We start from the raw sequence: 23,150 nt of genomic DNA on the forward strand, positions 1-23,150 counted from the left end.
ATTAAATACCAACCACTGTGTTGATTTAGCTAAAGAAACACGTCACATACATTTATTATTGTTAATGGAATAGCTTAAATTGGTTTTTCTAAAGGACATTTTGCAGAGCAAAAAAGTCATTTTTTTAATGTTGCCTTGTTAATTATTTTCTCTAAACATCGGCTTAGCTGCCATCAAAGTGTTTAAAGTAAAAATAAATAATAAGAAAATACAGGATGTACCGCCACTTTCAGTGTCCGAAAGGCCGTACACACGGGAACTTCAGGAATGTAGAAAATAGCACTCTTAAGGCGGGACGTAACCTAAAATTCTGAAAGAAATTCGAAGTTTTGTTTTTTACGTACGGAACTCGAATCTTGAGGTATTGAAGTTTTATTTTGACAAGTACTGTTACCGTAAGTTTAAAGCTCGTTTTCTCAAACGAGTTATTTTCGCCTTCTAGAAAAGATATCTTGAGAAGGATTCATTCAATTGAGCTAAAATTTTCAGGATTTGTTGTTCTGAGTACGTTCTGTGAGATAAGCATAGAACTTTTCCATCCAGTGCATTCTGTCAAAGTTATGCCTGTATTGAAACGTATGCTAGATTTTCTGAATCAGATTTAGCTGGTCATCGTTTCACGTGTTTTTAGCTTTCCAAAAATCTCTATGCTTATCCCAGCAAGCTGTTTGTCTTCTTTTGTAAAATGTAAAAGTTATTCCTTTTGATCAGTTCTTGTAGGAGTTATCTTTTCTCAAGTAAGCCCTGGCATTTCCCAGAAGGTGGCAGATTTAATCAGCTGGTGTCAGGTTATAATACGGATATAGGATGCACAAATACTATTTTAATAATCTTTGCTCTTTGAGCTTTTTAAAAGTGTATACTTTGCCATGGTTTGGAGTTAACTTTTAGCCACGAGAAAATTTTTGAAACATGGTGTCCCACCTTAATGGCCAAGGTAAAATCGTAAAATGATTTAAAGCGTGGTCATTTTAATAGGTTATTTGTTTTTTTATTAGTGTTATTTCAAATATTTTTGCAAGTTCAGATAATTACCCTGTGCTCAAATAAAAATTGCGACTTTCAAGTTGATATGAATGTTAAAAACGAAGACTGTAGAAAAATTTTTGAGAACAAGGCACGATTTTAGTTTCGTTGTTCTGCATTCATTCCAAATGCGTGACTGTCCCTTTGAAGAAAGGCGGAGCTGCCTTAATTTTAAGTGAACTCCGAAGTGCCATCGTCAAGTAATTTAAACAGCTGTTTATTCCTTCAGCATAACTTTCTCTTCGTTTGTTTAATTGTACTTAGCCTTGGCGGACTATGTTTATGCTACTTTTGTAATTATTTTACTCTACGGCTTAGCCATGAAATTGTTTTTAAATTGCAAATGAATGAAAATAGAGCTGTAACCAGGATAAGACATATTAAAGTGAAAAAGCCTTCTCTGGTTAAAAAAGATTAAAAACATATGCTTTCGGCTTTCAGTGTATGAAAAAATGCGCGCGAACGGAATATATACGAAACGGGTTGTATATTCCGTATATTCCGTTTATATTCCGTTCGCGGAATTAGGGGTGTTTAAAAATTTCTCACACCCCTTTTCGCATACATTCCGTTCGCGCGCCTACATTTTTTCACACGTTAAAGGCTATAGACTGATAGCCGAAAGTTTATGTTTTTAATCTTTTTTAACCAGAAAACGTTTTTTCCCTTTAATATGCAAATGAATAGTCAAGAAAATACAGGATTCACTGACACTCAGTCAGGAACAGGAAAATCGGGGATATCAACCTTAAATGACCAAGGTGTAATCGTGAAATGAAATTTAAATTGCATGTAAATTAATTACATTTATCGTGTATTTATCTCCTTTTGTTTAATTCTACTTAGCCTTGGACTGTTTATGTTGTGTTTAATCATTCTACTCTTCCACGTACGTTATATATTACAATTAGAAATAAACCGATAGTTAGGACTTGCACTTTTATCAGCGCGGTCGTGCACACAGTGAGTAGCGGTAAAGAATATGGTAACTATCATAGTAAATGCAGATCTAAGAAAAGAAACAAAATAAAGAGAAAAGGAGTAAAAGAGAGAGTTGGGAAAGATAGCCCATATGGGGTTAATTTAGTTAACACCATTATAAACACATGTTACGTTTAGTACTAGTTATGTATACTCTATACGGAAGATAAAAACAATGGCCGATTCGCCCTATTATCTAAAGCAGTGCATACGGCCAAATGATAATTTTAAAACAACATATTTAGGAGAGAAGAGCCTAAATAGTTGCAAGACCCCTCAATTCTCGATTCCTCCCCTCGATTCATTTTTCACTCGTCGTGCTTATTTAACATGTGGTATTCACATAGAACTTTACCTATTTTAGGTTCTAACTGGATTTTTATTTTCTGAAATGGACAATGAACAATGTATCTCACAGATTCGTAGTACTCTTGTTGACTGCAGTAGTCAATATAAGAATGATTCTACTTTAAGCGAAAGTTGCACATAACCTGGCTTCTATGATTTCTCAAAGGAATTTGCTTTGGTGAGGTCCTTACTCTAGATCTGCTTAAAGCGCTCTGCTCCTCAAAACACACCCCAGTTTATTAAATCCCATTTATATGTTGAGTTACACAAGTCATACGTGTATTATTTCATAGCTAAAGTGGTTTTTCTAAAAAGGCGATCGCAGCTGCATGAAAATACATTGTCATTATAATAAGTTATTTCGGTTTTTTTTTTTGTTGTTTTGCTTTTTTTAAAATCCTTTGGCAATACTAATTACCTTGTATTTAAATGAAAATTGCAACTTTCAAGTTATTGTGAATGTCAAAATGAAGATTGTTGAATCGTTTTGAGAACAAGGTACTATTTAGTTCGTTGTTCTGCATTCATTCCAAACGCGTGACTGTCCCTTTAAAGAAAGGCGGAGATGCGTTAACTTGTGAACGCCCAGCTGACATCGTCAAGTGATTTAAACAGTACATGTTTATTCATCTGGCAAAACTTTCTCTTCGTTTGTTTAATTTTACTTAGCCTTGGCAGATCATGGTTTTGTCTACGGCGTCGGCTTGGCTATCAAATTGTTTTAAATAGAAAATAAAGCGAGTCAGGAAAATAAAGAATTAACTAACACTCTAAGGGTCCGAACGGGTCGTATTCACAAGGAACGTGAGGAATATAGGGGATAGCACCTTTAATAGCAATATTAAATTCATTTAGCCTAATTTTATCTCCTTTTGTTTGATTCTACTTAGCCTTAGGTATACTATCTTGTGTTTAATCATTGTACTATTCCATGTTATATAAAAAAGGAAAAAAAAAGAAAACGCAGGACTTGCACTTTTATTCAACGTTCGTGTACGCAGTGGGTCAGCGGAAAAGAATATGGTAACTATCGTCTTAAATGGAGATCTAAGAAATGAAAGAAGGTGAAGAGAAAACGAGTAATCTGAGAACAAATTATCAAGGAGAGAAGAGCTTAAGTTGTTGTAAGACCATTTGATTATAATTTCCATTCGTTATGCTTGTATATGTGGTATTTACACTTGGCTCTTATGCAGACTTTACCTTTACCCAGTGTAAACGTATGATTCAACGATCTCAATTAATAAAACTTAAAACAAAGCTGATTTGCGCTACATGTATTATTTAAAAGTAGGGCGTGCAACAGCCTTCAAGAGTAACAATTGCTGGTGAAATGCAAATAGCAATTTTAAATAAACATATTTTGGAGAGGATTTCGATACCACTTGATTGTAATCTGACCCTCATCATTAGACATTCTTAACGATTTCAAATTTTTCCTACCTTCTGTTTATTTTGTGGTAAAATATTTGTTTCAACGTACATTGTTTTTATTAGCGAGTCCTTTGAAAGGCTTGCAAAGTGCATTAAATTGCACTTTAAAAAAGAAATGAACACATATCATCAACCTAATTCCAGGGCTTCTCCTTTGAAATTCCAAACCCTTCTAAATTTCAAGGGGAAGCTATGGGCGCAAGGTTGAAGACATACCCGACTACATATCCCGCTCCCACCCATGAGATCTACACTAAGAAATAATAAAACTACTTTGAAAGCCGTGCGAAGATCGTAAGAACACTAAAAAAAAAACACGCGACAGTGATTTTAATCACTGCGACTGCAAGGATATCATTCCTGTTAGTTTAATTAGGCTAGGCTGGGCATTCCTCATCTGCGTGTTGTGTAGTTTTTACATACATTGGGCAAACTGAAAATACTTGCAATTGTCAGGCATCAGCCATCCTTGAAAGATATACACTAAGAGACGAGACAGATCGACACTCGAAAGCTCGTGAAGATAAGTAAAGGATATAAAACTGTTGCGGGGTTTATGCTCATACAGTGATTATTGCAGAACATAAACTATGAAAAGTGTAACGGGTCACTTTTTGATATATATTTCCATGGCGAGTCTGACACGAATGTTTTGTTTCTACAGCTTAGGCCATAGTTAATAGAAGGGAATGGATATTATTGTGGCTTAGCTAACTAATTCTGAGTCTGTCTCCATATGCCATTTGGATTTCCAATTTAAATTAAACAAAACTTTGGTTCGAGTTGGTTCACTGTAGCATTTTGCAATTAGATCAACTACAAAGTGGCTTCGACGTTATTTAACAAGCAAAACACAAAAAGAACATCACGACACCCTGAACAGAATGAAACGCTTCCATGATTGGTTGATTTTAAAATCATATAGCTCTTATTAAAAAGCTTCTTTCTATCAAGATAAATATTGAAAAATCGGCTGGTTTTGAAACGCCGTGCCTGTGATCGGCTTGTTACCTCAAGATGGTCTTGCTTTTTCGTAGGTAAAGTCTTTGTTCGAGCCTAGTGGTGCACTAGGCTGCGCTTACAAGTCTCAGGTTTCTACAATTTCACGCTCATCAGAAGTATTTCTACTCCCCTCGGATGGGATGCTAGTCCATTCTCTACCGTTTAATTTGCTGGTACTCATATATGCGCTTGGTGGGGACAGGTACTGTGAGAGTTAAGTGCCTTGTCCAAGATCACATCATACAATGACCCCGGAAGACATTTCTTTACAGGGAAATTTTTAGTTCAGTAAGGCATTTTAAGCAGTTTGAAATTTTTGTCTGCCCCCATATCTGGAGTGGGTGGAGCAAAGTTTTTTTGCCGTTTAAAAAATGGTGATCATCTTCTGTGCAAGACTAATCTACTTTCGACTTTAAAGTGCACCTAACCCCAAAAATTTTTTTTCGCTAAAACGAATCTACTTGTTATTTGAAATAGTTCTGCGAAAAAATTTTTGGATTCCGTTAAATCCTCGATTTTCTGTGCCCCGACGAAATCCCGAAAATAGCTCCAAAACACCGCCATTTTGTTTCACGACCGAGTTTGAGGAGAATGGGTCCAGCGGCTCTTGTGACGTCTACCCAGGAAGGTTGGATATCTCAAGTCCTCTCATTTCCTTCCGGATGGTGCAATATAACATTCGAAAAGTGCGCAGAAACGCCTTCCAGAGGTGCTATCGGTTGTTGCAGCAATATTCCAGATTTAAAGAAAGATATACTGTACAATTTACTGACGATGATCGGCTAATGGTGCAATAAAGACGCAAACGATGGTTGATTTTGTCGACTGAACCGAAACAAGCGAACTGAATCTGAGAGAACCATTGAAGAACTCTCTCTGGAATTTGTTCCGCAGACTTTCGAACGCTATTTTCATAAATTTTCTGCTTAAAGCTAACCAGCAATTTGTAGAAATACTACCGAAAACCTATATCTTCCAATCCCGCAGTATTTATAACATAACCGGCAAAGTTGTGTGATCCGATCATGATCAAGAAACGTTATACTGATATGTAAATAGATCGCAACTGTACGCCGCTAACCAACACTTATTTCTCTTTCGATTTAGATGAAAGTTGAAGATTAATCCTTAAGAATTACATGATAACAAAATTGTTAGTCTCACAGAGTTTTTCAAAGGTTTGGAAACCAGCAGTGCGACAAAGATTCTGTGCAATGGCGTCGAAAATATGACCGCGTAACATTATCTGCGGACCGCTTAGGGAACACATCCTTTTCGCTTATCCAACGAATTTCACTGCAAACTTTGAGAACAATTTACATTGGTTATTTGGAGTTACGACTTAAAACGTGTGACAATGTGATTATTGATTGATTGATGAAATGTTTCCTTTCGCCTTGCTTCCCGCAGCTTCAAAAATACAGGTCCAAACAATACGATTTTCAATCGATCGAAGCCAATGTTTTGGAGGTCATCAAGTCTCGAAAACTGCAACACGTACGTCGCTCTTATAAACATGAAGCATTCAACTGAAAGTAAAACACAAACTGGATTTAACAGAACAATCACACCTTGACATTCTCGCTAAGGACAAATGTAAACGGGCTATAAACACGCGTGGGAATCTAATGTTTAGTTGAGGAAATTTCCATCCAAAGCAGTCCTTGTGTTTTCTTTCCTGCTTTTCGTTTGCCTGCTCTTCCACTTCCTCTCTAGCTTTCCATTCCTAATATACAAGCAGCTCGTCCGCAGAGAAGTCTTCCCCTTCGTCGCTTGGAATGTTGTAAATTGCTCTCAAAGCTCTAAGCAGTGAGTTCACAGTTGTCGAACGTGCTCGATCGAAGTTTATTTTGGAGTCTTCCGAATCGAAACTTAACTCTGACTCCAGTGACGAAAAAGAAATGATTCTGAGACAAAACTTGGACGTTTTAGTCGCAAAATACATCGGAACGATTAGTTTTGTGTTCCATTTTCTCAAGCAAATACAGAGAGTTGACTGAGGCGCTATTGTGTTTGGTTCCTGGGTAGACGTCATCAGGTACCGCCGCCCCAGACTCCCTAAAACGCGGTCGTGAAACACTTCAAGTGCGACTTTGAAAGGGCATAGAAAATCGAGGATTCAACCAAATTCAAAAATTTCTTCGCCCAAATGCTTTAAATAAAGTCTAGATTCGTTTTAGCGAAAAAAAAATTTTGGGGGTTAGGTGCACTTTAATTTGAACAGTAACAATGAAGAAAACAAGCAACATACCTTCTCTTTGCTTAGCTGAGTTGGGAAGTAAATGGAAACTAAAAGCAATTCACTTCTATCAACGGCTAATGGAAAGCAAATGTCTCGTGCACAGTTCTTTCAAACCTCTCATATTAAGAATATTGTTTATTTTTCCGTACTGAGTAAGGAGCTCCTCTGGAGTCCCTATATTTTGTAAGGCAGAATGATAAATACCTACTCCAGCGCCAATTAAAGTATTTTTCAGAACTAGTTGACTGGGGCGAAGCAAATTGTAATCATTAACTGTAATTTATTTCTCTAACTCATTAATAAGTTAAAAGTTAAAACAAAGAATACACGGTCTTAATTCGCATAGATTTTGACGATTATACTTCTCCCTTTACTCCTTAGTTTTTGTTTCGATTGAGAAAATACATCAAACACTCGAGACAGGGTTTCATCGGCTATCCAAACACCTCGAATTTTGTCAAAAATATACTCCGCTGCGCGTCGTATTGTCAACTCTCTTCTCGGTGGTTGGTTATCCCGATGAAACACTGTCTCCCGTTTGATATATTACTTCTAGAACAGCCTCTTCCGTTTCGTTTACATTCTGCTTAAATCATGACAGCACTTTTGCTCTTTTCTATTGCCGCTTGCATTACACTTTTAGCAGCTATGTTAATGAATTTGTTTTGTAAAAATAATCCATTGCCAACTCAGTACTATATTTTTAAGGACAAGTAAACATTTTTAATTCCGACAATTCTTAGTGAATGCTCTGTGCAATAAATCAATATGGCGCTAACGATGCAATATTGCTTGCCTTCGCAAAGTGATCTGTGTTTACCAATTGAGTTTACATTTAACAGATCTACAAAAATTAGCCAAGGAAGTTAAGTAAACATTTTAAATTAAAATTGTTAATGATGCTTTTACCAAGTGACGCACCAGAAAATCGTTTGCATTTGAAATAAAATTCTCAAAACAAAGCTCAAAACGAATCGAGAGAGGGTTCTGTTTAGTCCTACTGGTTATTTTATATCTTCCTTCATTCTAGGCAAATTTTTCATTTAATGGTTTATTTGCACTTCCATTAAGGTATTTCTATATTACAGTATTGCTATTAATGTAGGTGGCTCAGCTAAGCTAATAAATTATTTTAAACTCAAGGACGTCCAAATGAGCAGGCCGGTAAAAAATATATATTGCAAGGAATAATGTAATTTATTGTTGAGGGCTGTAGATTCTCACATTTCAGGTTGGTGTTTGTATTGGAAGTTTCTAAGTAAAGCGGCTTTACATTTTGTCTCAATATATACTCCGCCAAAACGTTTGTCACAGTGTTTATATAACCACGGCTCAATGGCAATCAAATGTTCTCCATAAACGTTTCTTGCGACAAATGAGTTTATTTACGGGAACAAAAAAGCTCTTATCTTAATTTTACAATGTCTCGTCCGTTGTTTACACAGAAAGAAAAACACTCATTATTTTTGTAAGCTAAATCAGTACGAGTTGTCCACATTGTATACTTTCTTGAGAAAGAAAGTATACAGTGAAGCATTTCGGAGAGACTTAAAATAAATAACTTATTGTGCTTTAACTTTTGCAAACTAAACATGTTAAAAACTTGAAACATTCTCTTTATTTAAGAAAAAATAAACAATTCTATCTGTTTCAACTTGTAAAACCTAAACAAACAAAAAAGAAACATTTCTCACAAAAAAATATAGAGGGCAACAGATTGCAGAACAGTGCACAATTTTACTGGTTCTTCAACGAAAGTAGAACTGCGTATCCGCGTTCCCTTTCGGCAAAACTGTGCTTCAAAATGCGTTCTTTACCTCTCTTGCTCATTCTTGCTGCTATATTTGTCCTTTGTTCAGCGAGGCCTCAACAGTCTAATTCTGCGCCACGAGCCAGGCGCTCATGTAAGTAAAGGTTTTTATTGGTCATCGAAGTCATCGAAGTATTTATTGCCGTCTGAAACAACTCCTTTTGATATATATATATATATATATATATATATATATATATATATATATATATATATATATATATATATATAAAACAGGTATTGCCGCGTTCTTAGATCGAGTTATCTACCACAAAGCACAAAAGTTTTTAGGAAAGTGTCTTGCTTTAATACGTTTCAAAAATCTTACTGACCTGTTTTCCCAAGGATAAAAATTAGCACAAGAAAGTTAATTAATGGTTGGGAAAAACGACGGAATAGCAGTAAAAACAGGACAACCCCAATGAGACCTACCTGCACACAAGTTCTAGAGTTTTGGGGGAATTGAAACTTTGCATCGTTCTATTTGACTAAAACTAGAATCTGAGTGTTAGAACTGAAGTATTTAACGTTGTTAACATAAGAGAACCAGAGATCACTTTTGACTGAATAAACTTTGGTGCCTTATCATTACCCTCGACAGCGTGCGTTGACTGGTATCAGAGCTACTGCGCTTATTGGCGAAACTTGGGATACTGCCAGCCTAACAGCTATTACTACAGTTCAATGAAGTACTACTGCAAGAACACATGTGGACTCTGTGGGGGTAAGCTAGTTGTTATACACATTACCTGCCCCTCGGGAACTGCCTATCGTTGATCCAAAATGTAACGCCTTCTTTAACCTAAAATATCTACCACTGATGCCACATATATAGCCACCCGAAATAAAAAAAAATCAAATATGAACGGAAAACATCGCAAACTTTGAGAGAAAAAAATTCTCCAGTCCTTGGTTAAGAATTTTAAAATAATAAAAAGTGCAAAAAATTGAAAGGTTTTTTCTAAACGTCCCGGTCCTTAGCTCAGTTTCTTCAGTAGAATGTGTCTCTGTTTAGACGATCAATATCCATAGCATATCCAGTAACAAAATCGCCAGCTTGTGACGACGGACTTATTCCCCTCCTGGAGAACATTGATGATTTCATTCCGAATCTGAAATTTCCTTCCCTCTTCATACTCCTCCATACAATGATTGATTCTTCTGCGCAACCCCTGGTTTTACAGAAAAAGTATTAAAATACTACACTCCGCCGGAGAAATTTGAAAACGCAGCTTTATCTCTACGGTTAGGCCTACCGTGCACACTGATGCGTCACGAAAACTGAGCTTTCCGAAAACGTTCTTCAAACCGGAGGAATTTAAAAACGCCGGCTTTGCGTTTTGGTGTAGACAGAAAACATTTAGAAAACGGAGCCTTTCGAAAACGATAACATCAAATATTCATGTGATTTCCCTGCCGATTTTTCCTCAAACACAAATCCAAAATTACTCCGGCGTAGTGTGGACGAAGAACATTTGATGCGTTTTCAGAGTGAAAACGCCGTTTTCAAATTTCTCCAGCGAAGTGTGGACAGAGCTTAACAATCCGAATCTAGCAATGAAGAAACAAAATCAATCATACGATAACCGTGGAAACAATTCAAAATTAATTAGCTAGGGGATAATTTGAGTATACTTTTAAAGTGTCAAATGGCGCCTAAAATCATGTATGTACAACATACCATAAAGAAAGAGCGACAATTTCTTCAGTTTTCCTAAATACCTCAATCAAAATTTGCGTTCTTATTTGTCTCCATTTTTGTTTTTAGATCCCAGTTCCAGTTGTACAGACCATTCCTATTATGCCGGCTATTATTGCAACTATTGGAAAAGCGTGGGTTACTGCCAAAAAGGAAACTATTACTATGCCTCTATGAAGGTGTACTGTCCGGCTACATGTGGCATGTGTGGGGATGGTACGTAATGCACATCTCAGTACATTCAGTTCTAAGAGTGAACTACTTTAAAACGATTAATCCGGTAAAAATGTTCGACTAAAAAGAAGCAGAACCCCGCCTCACGACCATCCCTTCTTTCGGCGCGAGCTAAGCCTCCGTGAATCATTTTCGTTTTTTGAGAACTACTTTGTTATGACGGACCTAACTTCCTGAGATACGACCACGGAAGTTTTCGCGTTCTTATGGTAGTCAGACTGTAAGGGTGTTCCTGAATTGTACAGCTAAACTCCATTCCGTCAGGTATTTTCTGCTAGGAGCTAAATGACCTCTCATGTAAACTGCAGGTAAAATCACCAACAGATCTTCATTGAACGTACGTACAAGAATATTCAAACAAGTGTTGTGGGATTTCATGAACCTTTACAGCTGCGCGTAGCACAGTTTGTTCACAGATTAAAACACTGTTATTGTCAGCTGCTAAATAGAATGATTTCGAACTAATGCGTATGATATCTCATTTCTTCAGAGCCATCTCTGTGAGCATACTTTGGTTCGTAACATAGTTATTTTACGCGAGATTTTTATTTCTTCTCCTTCTTTAGCAACGCGCATAGCCATAGTTTAATTTACAGTTTGATGGCCTGGTTATTTGCAAAAGTCATAAGCAATTGCCAGGAGAACAATGGATTAAAACAGTACGCGTCAACGTGTGATTATTTGTTTTGTTTTCGTCTCCTTTTTCATTAGCTTGCCCAGCGGATAAAGTGAGAGACTGTCCCTACTGGAAAGGCCTTGGTTATTGCAGCTCAAACAGTCAATACTACCAGTATATGTTAATGAACTGCCAGACAACATGCGACTTTTGTGTCCGTAAGTAAACTTTGAAGCAACAAAAAATACCATTACAGGACAACTACAGGAGCCCATGACAATGCCATGAGATTTGTGAACAATGTTTGAAATTAACAAAACAATATCTGAGACAGGCCATGTCGTATTATAGAGATGGTTTAATGCAAATTAAACAAAGATGGATGGCACAAAAAATTGCATTAATAGGAAATTAAATGACTATGTAGGAGTCATTTGAACAAATGTACAGACTATCACCAGTACAAATTAAATGTACAGACTATGAAATGTACAGACCATCACCAGCACTCTCGAATGAGCTACGTCAATTTTTAAAAACAGGACAATTTCAATAATAACTTATTATTTCCGAAGAAGAATACGGCATTACGATTGGTCGAGATGCTTATAACCCCCTATCAAGTTTCCCGCGCTGGCGCTGAATATATTTATACTAGTTATGCAACATTTTCTCGAGGTAAATAACGTATACCATGGAATATCCCACGAGTAATTTGTATTTTCTCGGTATAGAGTTCCAGTTTCAGTTTTTATTATTGCACACTGTTACACACGAGCCTTTAGGCGAGTTGTCACACGTCATTCCAAGAAAATATAAGTGACAAGGGGAATATGCTATAGTATACCACGAGAGGCCGTTTCATAACTATTTCACACCATGCTGTTAGTATCACTGGTGACAAGTTAGCGAAATGAGCCCAAATAATTCAAGCATTACCAGATTCTATTTCAATTAGGGTATATTAGCAATCAGACAATATGGATACTACACAGGTTGCCATAAGTATGGAAATGACATTTTACGCTTTTCTTTAGAACCAACAACGGCAAAACCTGTGACCACTAATCCAAGCACGACTTCCAAACCATCACCAACAACTACCAGCGCACCGGGAACAACATCTAACCCTTCAACCACAGCTGCACCAGGTACCACGTCTAACCCTTCAACCACAGCTGCACCAGGTACCACGTCTAACCCTTCAACCACAGCTGCACCAGGTACCACATCTAACCCTTCAACCACAGGTGTACCAGGTACCACATCCAACCCTTCAACTACAGCTGCACCAGGTACCACATCTAACCCTTCAACTACAGCTGCACCAGGTACCACATCTAACCCTTCGACTACTGGTGCACCCGTTACCACATCCAACGCTTCAACCACAGCGGTACCAGGTACCACGTCTAACCCTTCAACCACAGCTGCACCAGGTACCACATCTAATCCTTCAACCACAGGTGCACCAGGTACCACATCCAACCCTTCAACTACAGCTGCACCAGGTACCACATCTAACCCTTCAACTACAGGTGCCCCAGGTACCACATCTAACCCTTCAACTACAGCTGCACCAGGTACCACATCTAACCCTTCGACTACTGGTGCACCCGTTACCACATCCAACGCTTCAACCACAGCGGTACCAGGTACCACGTCTAACCCTTCAACCACAGCTGCACCAGGTACCACATCTAATCCTTCAACCACAGGTGCACCAGGTACCACATCGAACCCTTCAACCACCAATGCATCAGCTACAACTACAGAACCACCGACCGCCCCTCCAACTCTAACACCTTCAGGTACGCCAAGTGTTATTGAAAAATGTTGTTCTGGAAATATATATAGGCCTTTCCTGATTACTATGCTAGTAAAACTGGCATTTTATGCTCCTAGAAATTCCGTTTTGGGACAGAAAAATGCTCAAGTTATGCTCGATTCTCAAAATAATGTTACTTTGGTTCCATAAAATGCTTTGTTTTATTTCAAGAAAAACGTAGAAACTCAGGCATGATTTGTGTATCAGCAACTGAATAATGTGAAAAGTGTTTAATTGTTTGCTTATAAAACTTTTGATACAGCCAAAACTTGTCCAATGATAAACAGTTAATTAATGTTCGAAGTCCTTAGCCCTTGTTGTACTGTGACATGACGCTGGCCTGGAGGTAGTCAACAAGAGCACAATTCTGTTGCTCGTTGAAAGACGCCTTCAGTATTGAAAATGCTCTATCTGCCGTAGCAGACGATGGTTGGACAAGGAGAACTTGCTTCACTGCAGAAGTCCAACGAGGAAGTTGCTCCTCGTGTCCACATTACCGTTCGACTTTCTTCTCTTCAATCGGAACAACAACATCTTCAGCAGCGGCCAAATAGGCAGGAAGCTCGGCTTTGAAACCGTCGATGATAGCATCACTGTCCAGGAAAGGAAATGCTCTCAGAGACTCTACTAATGCATTTGTGGCTTAAGTCACTGGATGCAAATCATCACAATGCCTTTGAATTCTAAAATTTAGCATTTTAAATCTTTTGAATGCTGAAATCTAGGTCAAAGTTATGCAAAATGCTAAATAATGCTAGCAATTCTTTTTACAGAAAAAGTGTGAAAAAAATGCTTGTTTAATCAAATAATGCCAAAAACAAAAAAAAATGCTCGCATAATCGGGAAGGGCCTAAATACGTAGCTCGTACAATCATCCAGCATGGCTACTATAATTATTTCATTTTGAATTCGGTAGAGAGTGCCTGCTTGAAAGCACACAATGACAGGCGCATTTTACATGGAGCGAGTCCGCTGATCTGGGATGATACACTGGTGCAGCATGCTCAGGTCTGGGCGGATCACTTGGCTGCAACAGGTACATTTCAACATGACCCAAACCTGAATGGAGAAGGAGAAAACCTTGCTTTTTTTAGTGGTGTTGCTAGCGACTGTACGGACGCCTTAGTATTATGGTAAGCGTGATTCTAGTATTCTTATTCATTCCAAACATGCAGCCTAAGTTCCCTGTGACAATTCAAAAGTAATTAATGTCAAATGGACTTGCTTGATTCGTTACTAGTAAATCCACTGGCAATTTGCCTGCAATAATAGTATAATAGGATTGAAAGCTCTTGGGTTCCTCTCTCAAAGGTACGACAACGAAGAGCCAAAGTATGACTATAACAACCCTGGATTTTCTTCTGAAACTGGCCATTTTACACAGGTATACTGATCTAAAATTAATGCCAGATGTCACTTAAATATATTTCTCTTTTTTTTTTCTCATGCTACGAGACGTATTCGATGCAATATGTTATCAGTAAAGCATAAACACGGTTTGAGCGTCGAATAAAGTAAAATAAATACACTTATTAACAAGAGGAATATTTTAATATCTGTCTAGGTTGTCTGGAAAGGCACCAAAGCGGTTGGCGTGGCTCAAGCTTCTTCAATTTCGGGGGCGATCTACATTGTGGCTCGTTACAGTCCACGAGGAAACATTGCGGGATTGTTCGGCCAAAATGTGGGAAACAAGCAGTCGAGATGGTGAAGGTATTCAAGAACAATCGGCCGGTTGACCGACTGACTTACAGACAGACCGATCGACTGACTGACTGACGGACGCACCGACGGACGGACGGACTGACGGACTGACGGACTGATCATGACTGACTGATTGACTGACGGACGGACTGACTGACTGACTGAATGACTGACTGACTGAATGACTGACTGACTGACTGACTGACTGACTGACTGACTGACTGGCTGACTGGCTGACTGACTGACTGACTGGCTGGCTGGCTGGCCCACCCACTGTCTGACGGATTGACTGGTTGGTTGGTTGGTTTAGTCATTGATTGATTGATTAATTTCTTTAGTGACTAAATGTATATGTATTTCGTATAACCTAGAAGAGGGTAACTAAGAATTTTCATCTTCCCCTTCAGACCTCCACCAATCAAGCAATTAAGCGAAACCAATTCAGCGGAATTAGCCGATGAGCAAAGTGCAGTGACATTGGAATGGAGGGATGTTAAGGGATTAGAAAAAGTAGTTTAACTAAGGGAAACAAAGCAGTTCAATAGTTATCTGTTTCCATTTTTGTTTACATATTGACTTGTACAAGGGATTATAAAAATAAAGATAGAGCATTTAAAGCGCTGGATGGGCCTGTCTGTATTACACTTTTATGTTGTTTCTTCGTGCATTCATTTAGTTGCGTTGTCCTTGACGTTTTTGTCGTCAGATGCCTTTTTCGCTACTCTCAACGCAAGTCAAATAGAGGCTGTACGGCTTCTTAGATCTGAATCAGTCAAAACGATCAAAACTAGAAAGATCTCTTACGTGTTTCCATTGGATAACAGTCGGAGTCCACAAAAGATACAGTGATGGCGCTAGTCACAGCGGCCGTAAAAATGGCGATAGGACAGACGCTTGTGAGAATCCACAGCACGGAAAACACTGGATCGTATATTGTGCGAGCTAGGAACCTTGTCTCCATACCTACAGGAGTAAACTCGATCCTTCATAACCACACAGCTGATCAATTCTGTCAACTGTCAAAATATTTCGCAAAGTAGCCATTGAAACAAATCTATCTCTCAAAAATTCTTGAAGGACGCAAGGAACCCCCTGACGAGATCGAAATGGAAATCTTGTCCAATATAAACAACAGAGCAGGGCGAGAAGTTCTTCGTCACCCGGGGTCTTCGTCCTAACTTTTTTACAAGTATATGTTATAAGTATATACGTTTACTGTATACAGCTCAAGGCACATTATCACATTTTTATGGAAAATTTGCATAACCGTAAGTAACACGCTCTGGCTACACAGAGGAGCACCGATGTTCATCTTGTTTTGTCACTATTATAACAGTGAAAATCCAGTCACGATCATCGAAGTTGAAATCTTATACTCAATAGCCCTTTTTATGGTTAGTTTTTCTCATTTGCATTACAATGCAATCCAACGTGGATGCGAGGCATGCAATTTCGGGCTGAAACAACAAAATGGCCCGAAATTGTCTCACATACATACTATATTATATTGTAATGTAAATCGGAAATTAAACATTTAAAAAAAACGACAGACCGTTTAAATTTGGAAGACATGTTTTGGATACTCAGTATTCATCTTCAGTTAAATGTTTGATTTCAATCTTACTGCTATGAAAATTTGGCAAATCAGAAATTAAAAGTTAATCGTGAAAATGGTCATTATAGACAACAGAGGAGGGCGAGGAGTTCTTCGTCCTGAATTTTGTATTAGCATATGTTTATGAATACATGTTACTAATGACTGAATAAAGTTCGCCGCACATCTTTCTTTAATAGCACTATTATCGAAACTTTGCAATAGTACAAATTCCGCGCTCTGGCTTCACAGATAAACATAGCTGTTCTTTTTTTTTTGTCACAATCATGTCGCACAAATGCATTAAGATAAGTAGCTGCGTCTGCTTCCTCATTTTTTCCCGTGTTTTATTCGTGTCGCCTATGCTAGGGATAGTCAGAAGTCCTTTTGGCTATCAAGGGGAAACTAAAACTATAACTATAACTTTTTTGAACCGCGGAGTCCAGTGCTGTTTAAGCCAGTGAGGTATCTGACTACACACTGAAATTGGAATCACCTTCACTGGAATCATTTATTCGTGCATCAACTGCGGTGAAAGGCCAAGAACTCCGTTTAAGTGGTCTGGCTGTACCCTCAAAACTCGTCAGTAATGCGTCTCAACCGCTAGCTGATGTGAGCAAGGCAAAAATTCAAGTCAACAAAATCGCGCTCATCAGCCTTGCGAACGAAACCGTGTTAACAGGCACCGAACGCAGGATATTCTTTGGTGATATTTTTTGATGACTTTTCCCCACTCAGACCGTTTTGAAAATGGAACGCACCTGCTTCAGGACGAACTACTGATTCCAGTTTTATATGTAAAACCTTAAGCACATGGCCGCTGTTATTTTACTAACTATTCATTTGAAAGAATGACTGATTCTCATCTTTCAGCTGCAGACCAAACTAAAATTGACATTAGGGTACCGATTATGCAAACGGACCTCTGCAAGATGCAGCAATACTTACGGAGACTTTACTATTGGTTTCGTTTGGGTCCACTCATCGCTCTCGAATGGCTCAGACGTATAACCACGTGGGCCGTCACAACCAACTTTTCAAAACTGATACGAAGTGATTGGTTTGCATCAAACATGTATTTGCTCATTTTGGGTGTTGGCGGTGCCATACTGTTCCTCAGGTGATTATTTAATAGTCTTGTTTAGTTATTTTATAAGCTACAACACTGTCTGCACAGTCTGTAAACGTGCTTCTCGTTATCTTTCTAAACAAACACAAATTTGTCACAAGGTATGTCTTCTACATCAGTGTATGTATGATCTGTGCTTATATTGAAAGTGACATAGTAGCCGTGTTTTACTTTATGATGAATTCTAAAGGCTCACTCACCAACCTAAATCTTACTGCCCTGCGCACAGTAGTCATTGGTCTTACTTTGACTCTCAGTTTCAGCACCTCTGTGCACATCATGCTATAAATTCCATGCACAGGCCGATCGCATGTTTGTCGTAAAACTAACTGAACTCCACTAGCGCCTTTAAATGATGATATATTATATAATAAGTCAAATTATTCTCGCATTTTGATTGGTGCTTACTTATGATCACTTGGAGGACAGACGCACGGGTGACGCCATTAACAATAAAATAATAAACAAGTAGATTCCATGTGGCCGTGTGTATGTTCAGTACTTGATCACAGTAGACATCAAAATGTGGTGAGAACATCAGTGACATACTCGCCTAGCACTAGCCTGCAGTACAGGCGTTTTCCGAGTGCACAGTGTTCTCGTGAGTTGTCGGTAGTAGCTCGCGATCAAGTAGATTTGCTGGCATGTTGGCTTACGAAAAGTGGGCGGGGAGGGGATGGGGAAGGAAGGAGAGAAAATTCTGCACTGCACATTCACAAGATTCTTTATTATTTTTCAGCTATACGTAATTTTACTATCTTTTCTACCAGCAACCCATAACCACGTTAACACAGATTCAGAAAAGCTGAATTCATACCTCTTCCTCTCCTATGTTAAGTTAACTTTTTTAGCCTAATTATTATTGTCAATTAAACAAGGGCATCTAATTAGCTTGCTATACTTTGCCCTTTTCCATTTCTCCTCTTACTTGTTTACTTTATATTTATCTTTGCAATTTTAGAATGGAATAAATAAATAAAATGACATGAAAATGAAATGAAATAAAAGCGATAAACAGGAGCCCATCGAGGAAAGCAAAATAAAAAGTAGTAGCTAATCATGAACTGGTTAAAACAAGCCTGGGGAAGCAAAGAAAGACAATTTTCGTTTATAGTTGGTGAATCATTCCATACAATTGTGCTCCTCCGCAACAGGATGATCTTTTTTTCAAGATATTCCCTCCGGTTTGGTCTGGTATTATTTAAAATTTTCGAAAATTGTTCTGAACTGATATTATCCCAATGCGCTAAGACAAGGCAAATTAGCCTGTGCCCTACATGTGTAAGGAAGCTGTAATTACTATCGTTTAGATCTCCAGGCGCAAAACAAATTTGGCCGATCAATTTCTAGTCCTTCTGAACAATTACACACTGATATTGTCACTTTCCCCGTCAAAATAATGTAAAAGTTTGGTGAAATTGACTAAAATTAAATCAGCGCGAAAGAAGAAAGACAAAGTGAAACCTGTGAAACTGGAGCAAGGTTCAAACTCTTCTGAAAGGTACCGACTGGGCCGATCATTTTGAAGGGACATGCCGCCAGCCCCAAAATCAAACACTCATGCAGAGTTCAAGGGACATTGCATGCCTGCAGCACTAGTTTCTCCCGGATACATCTCACATGAAGTTCAACGAACTGCTCTTTATACGGTATGTAAAATGCAAAATCTACTTTGCAGTAAAACCAACATTAACTGTAGCCCTTTTGACGTTAGGAGAGAGATCAAGGAGGAACTCAAGGAACGCGTTTAGTCTCCATTTGTCGACATCCAAATTATTTTCGTTTTCTTTTCAACAGCTGCGAAGTTCTTCTCCATGATTCGTTGATTAAATTGTTTCGTTGGCAAGTTTCTTGATTGTAAACGAATGAATTGTCAGGATAGAATAGGTTGGTTAAAGAATAGGTTGGCACGCTTTGTCTTCAACTTGTCAATATTCGACATTTTTTCTTATTGTAAGCATAAAACTAGACAGCTAAGAGCTGTCCGCAGTCACTTGTTGATCAAATAATTTCGTTGGCCTTAAAAACCTGACAAACTGCTTATTACGTGGAAGAACTTCTTGATACCATTCCTTGAAGATCGTTTGAGAGTGACGCCATGGAAAACAGTACTTTTCCGTCTAATTCATCGTCAGCAGACTGTAGATTCTATTTTTACACGCAGCTTTCTACTGGCATCTGCTTGGCGGTTCTATCGCCCATAACAATTACTAGTAATGCGATGTTACTGTTCACCATCTTCAAAGATCCTCTCAAATGCTTCCGTGCACCGGCTACGTATTTCATTGTTGCTTTAGCCTTGGTCGATTTAACAACAGGCCTGATTGTTGCGCCTTTTTTAACAGTGCCTCGAGTGGTAAGGTATGTAACCTGGTCCTTCACTCCAGGCGAGCCGTACAACAGACTAGAACAAATTGGAGTTAGCTTGTCTTTCGTGGGTCTTAACTCTTCCTTTCTGTTTGTTCTTGGTCTCATTTTGGCTCAGTTTATCGCCATAGCATACCCGCACCATTATCGCTCTGTTGTGACGACACGTAGAGTCCTCGCTTGTGTTGGCTTCTCGCTGATGTACTTTACTGGATTCAATGTCTTTAACTTCGTTGGAGTTTCCCAAATAATTATTAAGCGGGTAGATCTCCACCTTCACTCGACACTGACAACGGTCTTCCTTGTCGTCGGTTTCGCCATGCTTTTGAGGGCGTATCGCCATTATCATAATGTCATTGCATCTCGCCGACTTGGAGTTGGGAGCAGCATCAGTGGACGCGTCGGCGAGTCTCGAGTGAACGAGACGAACAAGAGAAAGTTTACTATAGTAACTCTGTTTTTATCAGGAATTCTCATATTGTGCTCTCTTCCAAACTTCGTCACAGTTCATGTCTGGATTTACACAAAGCGAGATGATCAGCAAGATTGCTCAGCCTTGTTTTCTGCTGTCTTTCTCACGGAGCTGATGATGTACGTGAAGGTGGCATTGGATGCCTACATCTACGCCTGGAGACTACCGAGATACCGGAGATCGTTAAAACTAGTGATCACTTGCCACTCAAATCAAGTTACATCTGAAGCCACTGAACTAAAGACGAGAGAAAATATTACAGGGCAACGGAGTCTTGAAATCGTCGAATGATGATAATCAGTTGTCCTCGTCTAACTTGGTGGCGGGTAACGCGGGTACTTTGTTGGATCAATAAAACCTCTTTTGCAACATTCGTACCAAAAGCATAACTAATCATTGGGGAAAAGGCTGTGGTCCTTTTTTGATAATTCTGTAATATAAAATGGGGTCTATTGAATTCTTTTTGAGTCATATCAAAGGGCGTTTTTACCATTATTTATTATATGGCTTTGGCTTGTGGCCGATATAACGCGCGCTCTGATTGGCTAAGAGCGAGATCCGAGCAGTCATTATGCAGCCGTAATGCCCACGGGCCGATTACGGATTATGCAAACTGGGAAGAGCCCGGCTCTGAAAATTCAAGCGCATTGAAACGATGAAAACCGATTAAAAACAGTAAGAGAAAGTAAGTAGCTAAAAGTTTAGAGATTTTTCCTTAATAAAACTAATATAGAAGTCGTTTTTGACTTACCAGCCGGTAAGCTTGGCGGGCACTAGTGAAAAACAATCAAAGTTTGCCAAGTCTTAAGTTAAGCTAAAATCGCTGAGTGAAAGACATCATAGGCAGATCTGTCATGTATCCTGAGCAGAACACCACGAAGAAACGTATAAGTTATCATCTTAGCCACAACAGTTACGGAAATATTGAACTCCGTCACAATTCTCATGGAATAGATTCCCTCGCTTTAACACAAGCAAGTGTAAATCAGCTTCCCTTGAGGATCATCAGATGTAAACAATCGGGCGGTTTCTGTCGGTAGCAGTGTTTCTGATAACTGCAGGAAGTTTTAAACGTTCACAAGGCTTGAAAAGTTCTCATCCATAAAGCCCAGAATGAAGAAGGCGGAGATATGTTGTCGAAAGCGAATGCGAAGATCGAGTTATTCTGAGCAATTCATTCTGAAGCATTAGTTGGTTTGAACTATTTTGAAGCACTTTCTGTCCTTTCTATATGCGTTGACGTTTCGCCACAAAAGTCGGAAAAACTCCCCCGTCAAATTGTGGCACCACGATACTAAAATACCTTTTTGAGGCTGTGACAATCACTTTTCCCGTAAAGAAACGTGTGTTTTAACGGAATACGTAATGCAGTGGTTAAGTTCACTGTGTTGTTTTGCACTGGGTTTGAGACGATGAATGAATCGGTAAACGCGCGCATCGCCGGATGTAAATTGACGACTTCCGCTCGAATAATTTTTTTCTTTTCCTTAATTCATGAGCCATATAATAAACAACTTAATAACCTCGACTGTTCGGTCGTTACGGGAAAATCTCAACCCTCGGCCTATCATATTGACCTCGCTATCGCTCGGTCAATACGGCAAGGCGTCAGTTTGAGAGTTTCCCGTAACGACCTCACTCTCGGTTATTAAGTAGTTAATAATGTCGCTATGGTAACCTGTAATACTGACAAGATGCCGACTAGAATTGTTTACTAATAATTGGTCATTCATTTCTCTCGATAGAATGTCCAATATCGCTTCGTGCTAGCTCAATTTTTTAACCAAAAGTAGTATAGGAAAGCTTTGAATTTCTCTTTTCTTAAGTTCGGAGAGCTATACTATAGTGGTAAAAACGGTACGAACCACCACGGATCTAGCATATGATCCACGCATGCAATTTTAGATAAGCGGGAACGATCGACTAAAAACGTCCATCAGTAACAGTTTCTTACTTCAAGCTGTTTGGAATGATTGACACCCGGGGGGCACTCCCTTATATGGGCTATATAGGTATGTGCGGCCCCAAAGGATATGGTTTTTCAGCTGTTTTGGTCATAAATAGGGTTTCGATTTTAGCTGATTTTGGCCATTTTGGTCATAAATAGGGTATGGTTTTTGCACTCTAGCCTTTATATGGGTATGTTTTTAATAAGAACCCACTTTTCGTCATTATCGAAAAGAAAATCAACAAAAGCCCTTTACGGTAATTTAACATTGGTCTGAACTAGGGAACGTATTATAAAGCAGGTCTGAAACAGGGTTTTGATTTAAGGGTTAGGTCATAAATAGGGTTTCGAGTTTTTGGTCAGGTCATAAATAGGGTAGGGAATATCGCAGATTTTGGTCATAAATAGAGTAAGGGTTTTGGAAAAAGTTCTGTACAAGATTCATTAAGAGACAGTTTTGTGGTCAATATTATAAACAGGATCGTGGAAAATGGATTGTTGAAAAGAGAGAGTTCTTTTACGCCATGAGGACAGTTTTGCACCATGCGTAGTGACACAATGTCTCTTAAAATAGACCTTTGAACTTCGGTACAGGGAGACACAGCATCTGGTCTAATCTAATCATATTAGCACAGTCGTTGTAGCCTTATGATCAGTTCAAATGCCACTTTAGGTTTATCTAAAAAGTGGTGTAAATAAATAAGTAGATATTGTTC

The 23,150-nt window shown here is 38.7% G+C and overlaps 2 protein-coding genes and 1 pseudogene across 2 annotated transcripts; all 3 read left to right on the forward strand.

Moving 5' to 3' along the window:
* Positions 1-8,725: 8,725 nt before the first annotated feature.
* LOC110059891 (uncharacterized) lies at positions 8,726-15,549 on the forward strand. Its single transcript, XM_020766608.2, has 9 exons — positions 8,726-8,937; positions 9,445-9,567; positions 10,612-10,758; positions 11,488-11,610; positions 12,430-13,203; positions 14,137-14,353; positions 14,532-14,604; positions 14,785-14,933; positions 15,332-15,549. The coding sequence occupies exons 1-8, from the start codon at positions 8,838-8,840 to the stop codon at positions 14,929-14,931; spliced, it is 1,704 nt and encodes a 567-aa protein (XP_020622267.2). The 5' UTR covers positions 8,726-8,837; the 3' UTR covers positions 14,932-14,933; positions 15,332-15,549.
* Positions 15,550-16,594: 1,045 nt separating this feature from the next.
* On the forward strand, positions 16,595-18,093 carry LOC149096790 (uncharacterized; annotated as a pseudogene).
* Positions 18,094-19,640: 1,547 nt separating this feature from the next.
* On the forward strand, positions 19,641-23,150 carry LOC110059969 (adrenocorticotropic hormone receptor-like). Its single transcript, XM_089279406.1, has one exon. It carries the CDS (start codon positions 19,746-19,748, stop codon positions 20,775-20,777), a length of 1,032 nt encoding a protein of 343 aa, XP_089135532.1. The 5' UTR covers positions 19,641-19,745; the 3' UTR covers positions 20,778-23,150.

Source organism: Orbicella faveolata, unplaced genomic scaffold (genome assembly GCF_042242905.1).
Source record: "Orbicella faveolata isolate gen_17 unplaced genomic scaffold, um_ofav_v1 contig_47, whole genome shotgun sequence".
Lineage (NCBI taxonomy): Eukaryota > Metazoa > Cnidaria > Anthozoa > Scleractinia > Merulinidae > Orbicella > Orbicella faveolata.